The sequence below is a fragment of the Pseudoliparis swirei genome, chromosome 18 (genome assembly GCF_029220125.1).
Source record: "Pseudoliparis swirei isolate HS2019 ecotype Mariana Trench chromosome 18, NWPU_hadal_v1, whole genome shotgun sequence".
Lineage (NCBI taxonomy): Eukaryota > Metazoa > Chordata > Actinopteri > Perciformes > Liparidae > Pseudoliparis > Pseudoliparis swirei.
This window is the reverse complement of record NC_079405.1, coordinates 28694509-28702008: the sequence shown is the minus strand read 5'-3', so window position 1 is coordinate 28702008 and position 7500 is coordinate 28694509. Positions and strand designations below refer to the sequence as shown.

General features: G+C 52.2%; 1 protein-coding gene across 1 annotated transcript in view; it reads right to left on the bottom strand.

Annotated features, from left to right (window-relative positions):
• Positions 1–6138: 6138 nt before the first annotated feature.
• The window catches only part of LOC130208321 (plexin-A1-like), a 6701-nt gene continuing 5339 nt past the window's right edge, over positions 6139–7500 (bottom strand). The window contains exons 7-8 of the mRNA XM_056437364.1: positions 6753–6897; positions 6139–6234 (exon numbers count right to left, since the gene is read on the bottom strand). Coding sequence (XP_056293339.1) covers positions 6139–6234; positions 6753–6897 — 241 coding nt within the window. The remainder of the gene's footprint in view (positions 6235–6752; positions 6898–7500) is intronic.

Here is a 7500-nt window from a genome sequence, read left to right as displayed (position 1 = left end):
TGACGACTGATGTGGATACAAGCAGGTGCTGCTACAGTGTGTGTGTGCGTGTGTGAACATGTGCGTGCGCGTGTGTGTGTGTGAACATGTGTGTGTGTGTGTGAACATGTGTGTGTGTGTGTGTGAACATGTGTGTGAGTGTGTGTGTGTGTGTGTGATGATCTCTGAGTGCATATTGAATGTGTTGAACGAGGCCTTCAGGGTCCGAGGAACCACGACGATGAGTTCAAAGCTTCTGAAAGTCATGTGACCAGAACAGTATTTATGATCAACAACTCCTCCTCCTCCTCCTCCTCCTCCTCCTCTCTCAGAAGAGAGGAATCCAGTCGTGGAGTTGAAAAGAAAAGGGCGATGAGTTCAGATCCCAGAGGAGACGAATAAATGGAGGACGAGAGACTTCAGCTGTTGAGCCAAGCCTCCTCCTCCACACCTGCCTCCCCTCCTCTTCCTCTCTTTTAACCCTCCTCTTCCTCCCCTCTTCCGGAAGTGGGCGTGGCCTCTCGACCCTCCACAGCGACATGAATTATGAGCGAGTCCCTGAGTTACGACTCTTTGTTCAGGGTTCTTCTCTCCATCATCCCACATTCCTCATCCAATATCAACTCTCTCTCCCTCTCTCCCTCTCCTCCCTCTCTTCTCTCCCTCTCCTCCCTCTCTCCTCCCCCTCTTCTCCCTCTCTCCTCCCTCTCTCCTCCCCTCCCCTCCCCCTCCTCCCTTCCCTCCCCTCTCCTCTCTCTCCTCTCTCCCCCCTCCTCCCTCCTCCCTCTCCTCTCTCCCCTCTCTCTCCTCCCTCCTCTCCCTCTCTCTCCTCCCCTCCCTCCCTCCCTTCCGTCCCTCCCTCCCTCTCTCTCTCCCTCCCTCCTCCCTCTCTCCCTCCCTCCCTCCCTCCCTCTCTCCTCCTCCCTCCCTCTCTCCTCCTCCCTCTCTCCCTCTCCCCTCCTCCCTCTCCCTCCCTCCCCTCTCCCTCCTCCCTCCCTCCCCTCTCTCCTCCCTCCCTCCCTCCTCCTCTCTCTCCCTCTCTCCTCCCTCCCCCTCCTCCTCTCTCTCCCTCCCCCCTCTCTCTCTCTCCCTCTCTCTCCTCCTCTCTCCTCCCTCTCTCTCCCTCCTCCCTCTCCTCCTCTCCCTCTCCCCTCCTCTCTCTCCTCTCCTCTCTCTCCTCCCCCTCCTCCTCCCTCTCCCCTCCTCCCTCCTCCCTCTCTCTCTCCCTCCCTCTCCTCTCCCTCTCCTCCCTCCTCCCTCCCTCCTCCCTCTCTCCTCCCTCTCCTCCTCCTCCCTCCTCCTCCCCCTCCCCTCCTCCTCCCCCTCCTCCCTCTCTCTCCCTCTCCCTCCTCCCTCTCCTCTCCCCTCCTCCTCCTCTCTCTCTCCCCTCCCTCCTCCTCCTCTCTCCTCCCTCCTCCTCTCCTCTCTCCTCTCCTCCTCCCTCCTTCCCTCTCCTCTCCTCCCTCCCTCCCACTCCCCTCCCTCCTCCTCCTCCTCTCCCTCCTCCCTCCTCCTCTCTCCCCTCCTCTCTCCTCTCTCTCTCCTCCCTCCCTCCCTCCTCCCCCTCCCTCCTCCTCTCTCTCTCTCCTCTCTCTCCCTCCCTCCTCCTCCTCCTCCCTCCCTCCTCCTCTCCCCTCTCCTCTCTCCTCCTCTCCCTCTCCTCCTCCCTCCTCTCTCTCCTCTCTCTCCTCCTCTCCTCTCCCTCTCCTCCTCCTCCTCTCCCTCCCTCTCCCTCTCTCCCTCTCCCCCTCTCTCCTCCCTACGTCCTCATCTCTTCGCTTGTCACTTTCCCTTCATGTCAATATCTCCTCCGTCTCTCCTCACCGCCTCAACACGTTCTCATCCCTCCTCCTCCATTCACTTTATTGACACTTCATTTCTGTCATCGGTCTCTCCATCCATCACGCCGCTCCCCTCTCCTGTTCTCTCTCTTCTCCTTAAAGTGTAACATATTCATCTCATCTTCCTGCAGGACTCCTCCTCCTCCTCCTCCCTCTTCTTTCTCTCCTTCTATATTCATCCCAGCATGCAGTGAGTGAGTGACCTGAATCTGTCTCTTTGCATTACAGCCCCCCCCCCTCCTGCAGCTCAGGAACACCTCAGAAAACCAAGAGTGTGTCTGAAACCTCGGCTCGCTGGCCCTCATGTGTGTGTGTGTACGAGAGTGCGTCTTTGTGTGTGTGTGTGTGTGTGTGTGTCTGTGTGTGTAATTGAACCTGCAGTGATAAGGAAGCCGGGCTTTGTGTGCTCTACGAGTGCACCGGACCTGGCTGAGTCGGCATGTGTGTGCGTGTGTGTATGTGTGTGTGTGTTAATCAGTATGCTAAGCTGGGAGCCTTGAATGGATTTGAGCCGGAATGTTTTACCTTTTCCGGAAAGAATGGAACTCAAGATTATCTCTCAGTGCCAGTGACTTCAATGTATGTGCATATAATGGTGTGTGTGAGTGTGTGTGAGTGTGCATGGTGCCTGGCGTGTCCTCTGTAATTGGCTGCTCCTCCCCATCCATCACCGCCGGTCTTCACTCACACACTTCTTCTTCTGCAGGAAGAAACAGAAGAATAAAAAAAGTGTTTTCTCAAAGTGTGTGTGTGAAACACCCTAGCGTGTGTGTCTGTGTGTGTCTGTGTGTGTCTGTCTGTGTGTGTCTGTGATCCTGTGTGACTGGGCAGGTCTACAGGGGGGTCTACAGACTCAGACCCTAGAGGTCTACAGACCCCTAGTGGTCTACAGGCCCTAGAGGTCTACAGACCCTAGAGGTCTACAGGCTCTAGAGGTCTACAGACCCCTAGAGGTCTACAGACCCTAGTGGTCTACAGGCTCTAGAGGTCTACAGACCCCTAGAGGTCTACAGACCCTAGTGGTCTACAGACCCGAGAGGTCTAACCTGCAGTGATATGAAGCCGGGCGTGGTGTGCTTGGGAGCCTTGATGGACCTGGCTGAAGAATGATGTGTTTGTCGGAAAGAATGGAACTGTGTGTTAATCAGTATGTTGGCATGGGAGCCTTGAATGGTAATGAGCCGAGTGTTTTACCTTTCCGAAAGTGTGGAATGGTGTGTGACCTCTGTAATGTGTTGACTTCAATGTATGTGCATATAATGGTCCCATCCATACTCGCATGGTGCCCATTGTACGGTCTTCCGTAATTGGTTGCCCTCTCCCCATAAAAAAGCAGACCGGGTCTTCATCATTAATACCCAGGCTCTGCAGACAACAGAAGAACAGCAGTGTGTGTCCAACTAAACAAAAGAAAACAAACTTTACCGAAAGAGCGTGTGTGTCTGTGTGTGTCTGTCTGTGTGTATGTCTGTGTGGTGGAGAGGTCTACAGGTCAGGAGGTTTACAGGAGACTGAGGTCTAGGTTTCCCTAGTGTCTATGGTGCTCCTAGAGGTCTAATACCCCCTAGTTAGTGGTCTACAGAGGTTCATAGACCCTTGGAGGGTCTACAGACCCTAGTGGTCTACAGGCTCTAGAGGTCTACAGACCCCTAGAGGTCTACAGACCCTAGTGGTCTACAGACCCGAGAGGTCTACAGACTCTTCTTCCCCCGCCGCCTATAAAAGAACTCCTGAGTCGTGAAGTAGAAACCTTAATCCACATTTTATTCATAAAACATGTCGAGTCTCGATGTTTATGTACAAAGTATTAAATCTGCAAAATAGGAAAACATAGAATATATTTACACAAAGAACGATAAACCCGCAGCTTCAAGTCCGAAACTCTGAGGATGCGGAGCATTTATCGGAGGATTAAAATTCATCTGGAATCTGCGTGTGACGTCCATCGAGAAAAGGTCAAAGGTCAACGTGAGGCCGAGGAGCTGAAACCGAGACGTTTTGTTCTGAGACTCGTCCGGCTGCAGTCGGGCGCTCGTTGTTCTTTTGAAGGTTTGTCCTCCTGACCGCGAGCCCCTCCCTCTGAACCATGGGGAGGCGGGGCCTCTTCTCTTCTACCTGGGCGTACAAATCTAAAAGAAAAGGCCAAGAAGCCACGCAAACACGAACCGTCCGACTCGCTCGGCACCGAGCGGCACGACGCGGATGGAGCGTGAACCTGAGAATGAGAATGTTTAAGAAGCCTGGCAGACCGCCAGCAGGGCGCGGCGGGCCCTCGGAGCTCGCCTGCGGCTTCGTGCTCTGGCCTCGCAGCCCGCGGTGAGGGGACACGAATAACAAGCTGCTCTGAGGCTGCGTGGGGCGCCGTGGTCTTCTTTAGTGATGCATCTAACAGAACATATGCAGCAACACATTCTGGGGTCCCTCAAGCGTATCTTGGCAGGCGCAGAGTGAACCGCCGGGTCCCGACAGGTGTATATGAATAACCCAGGGATTGGGCTCAGATGCAGCTGAGGTGTGCTCACTGGTCCTGGATGAGGTATATGAATAACCCAGGGATTGGGCTCAGATGCAGCTGAGGTGTGCTCACTGGTCCTGGATGAGGTGAGGATAGCCCTCATGGCGGAGCGTTAAAGCAGCGGGTCACGACCCCGACAGAGAGGGTGGGTCCTAGAGGTCAGGAACATTGACCTCAAGTCGGGTCCTTCAACTTCGAAGAGAAATGCTTCTTCCGTGTACCGTAAAATGTCCAATTTACATGTTACAAAATAAAACGACGGAAAAAAAAGAAAAAGAACGGCGATAGGAAACGGGGGAAAAAAAGATTTTTGATCATAATGGAAAAAAATTACAATTTACAAATGAAATAAAAACAACAAAACATTTTTACAGACCAGTTTTTTTTCCGGCAAGCGGAAAATAAAAAATATCAACAAAAAATGTGTTTCTCACCACTAATATATATATATTTGTATAAATATAAATATTTATACAAATATATATATATTTATACAAATATATAAATATATATATTTATACAAATATATATATAACCATATATAAATATATATACAAATATATATATATAAACTTATATACAAATATAGATATATATAATATATATATAAATAAATATATATATAATAAAACTATATATATATATATATATGTATAGAGAGAGAGAGAGAGAGAGAGAGTCTCTCCGTCTGGTTGTTAACATTGAGTCTTCAGGCTGACCTCTACCTGACCCCCCCCCCCAGAGCACCAAGGCCGTGGCAAACAAATATTCCAGGTAGTGCATTGTGTTACTTCATTGGTCGGCGCCGGTCACATGATCCGCTTAGCTGTCCCTCCTTGACCCTTGACCCCGCCCCCCCCATCCTGGGAGCGCGTGTGTGTGTGTGTTTTGGTTTGTGTGAAACCAAAAAGGATTGCACTGATTGGAGGAGGACAACTGCAGCAACTTCCTGTCCGCCGTCGCCGTGGCGACCTGGAGGCGGAGCCCCGCTGGTGGTTTCCTTTCAGTCCCGAGGCGTCCATCTTTAAAACATCCCACCGAACAGAAAAGTCTTCGCACTGAACAACATCAAAGAAAACGCGTCACGGTACGACTTTTATATTTTGTTGTCTACGTTGTTTTTTTTCCTTCTTTCTTTTGTACTTCAAATTCTATTGTTGTTACTTTTTCTCGTTTGTTGCTTTTAAAATGAGGAAAGAAACCAACAAACCATTTAAAACGTAGCGGATGAACTCGACACTTCATCATGTCGACTCCTCCCCCTCCGGAACGGTTCTGTAAACTGTGCAAACTCAGCAGTAAAACGAGTCGATGACGTACGGAGAGAACCGACAAGAGCGACCTGTAAACCGGCGACGCCCCCTTTGGAGTCACCTGACCCGGGAGAGCCCTCTCATTGGCTCGCGGACCGGTCCGTTCTGCGGACGACGTTTTGTTCTTTCCGTCGTTTTCCTTCCAAAAAACTCCTGAAAACCCCCCAAAAAACCAAGCAAACAACAACAACAACAACAACAACAACCAAACACCGTGACGATGTCTGAGCGCACACACACGGTGCGGGGGCGGCAGACACACACAGCCAACGTGGGAGCGTACACAGGCTCCGCCCACCTCTGCCAAGCCCCGCCCCCTCCCTCACGCCACACCGCAGTAAACTGCTACGGTCCGTCTGGCGTCTTTTCTCGGGGGGTTGGAGTTTCGTTTTTTGGTTGTCCGGGTGGGAGGAGCGGCGGAGAGAGACGGATGGAGGAGGAGGAGGAGCGACGAGGAGGAGGAGGAGGAGCCGGACGAGCCGATTGGTCCTCAGCTGCTCAGCGCCATCGTGTCGATCACCTGCTCCAGCTTGCTCCGCAGCCGCTGCCTCCTCGCCTGCTCGTCACGCTCCAACGCCGACAAGATCTGAGGAGGAGACGGGCGACGTCGTGACGGCTGGAGCGTCGTCATGGAGACAGACCATAATACTCAGGGACGGACGACATGAAGTAAAGGCCTTTAATTCATTACCAGGGCTCTGAATGTTCGTTCAGAACAGAATCTTTCTGTTCCTTTTCTAACGGAACATTGAGACTCAACACTTCCTGTTGGTTTTTCACAATAAAAGCATGAGATTACTTTTCATGTGAAAGATCAGCTGGAAGTGAAGACAAAATTATATATTTATGTAAAAGAGGAGAGCATGACGGACAGCTGGTGGATCGTCATGGAGACAGACCATAATACTCAAGTAAAGGCCTTTAATTCATTAATTAATTCATTAATTAATTACCAGGGCTCTGAATGTACATTTATAACAGACTCGTTCTCCTTTGTTCCTTTTCTAACGGAACAATGAGACTCGACAATAACTTTACCGGTTAACTGATCAGAGTTTATATCATCAACACGCTTTTATTTTGATGGATTGACTCCCCGGAGACTTCCGCCACCTCGCCCTTGTACTTCACGGCGTATGGTGAGATCCGGTAGATGCTGAACTGGTCGGCATGTTGACGGGACTGGTCGGCATGGACGGACTGCTCCTGGTCGCTGATGGCCGGCATGCGGGAGATGTCAGAGTAGTACCTGGAGAGAGGGAGAGGGGGGAGGGGGAGAGGGGGAGAGAGAGAGAGAGAGAGAGAGAGGAGAGGGAGGAGAGAGGAGGAGAGAGGGAGGGGGAGAGAGAGAGAGGAGAGAGGAGGGGAGAGAGAGAGAGAGAGAGGAGAGGGGAGTGGAGAGAGAGAGGAGAGGGGAGGGGAGTGGAGAGAGAGAGAGAGAGGAGAGGGGAGGGGAGAGAGAGAGAGGAGAGAGGAGAGGGGAGGGGAGAGAGAGAGAGAGAGGAGAGAGAGAGAGAGGGGAGGTGGAGAGAGAGAGGAGAGGGGAGAGAGAGAGAGAGAGGAGAGAGGAGAGAGAGAGAGAGAGGGAGGGAGAGAGAGGGAGGGGAGGGGAGTGGAGAGAGAGAGAGAGAGGAGAGGGGAGTGGAGAGAGAGAGAGAGAGGAGAGGGGAGTGGAGAGAGAGAGAGGAGAGGGGAGGGGAGAGAGAGAGAGAGGAGAGGGAGGGAGAGAGAGAGGGAGGAGGAGGGAGAGAGGGAGAGAGAGAGAGAGGTAGAGAGAGAGGGAGGGAGAGAGGGAGAGGGAGGAGGTGGAGAGGAGAGAGGAGGAAGAGGGAGGGGAGGAGAGAGGAGAGAG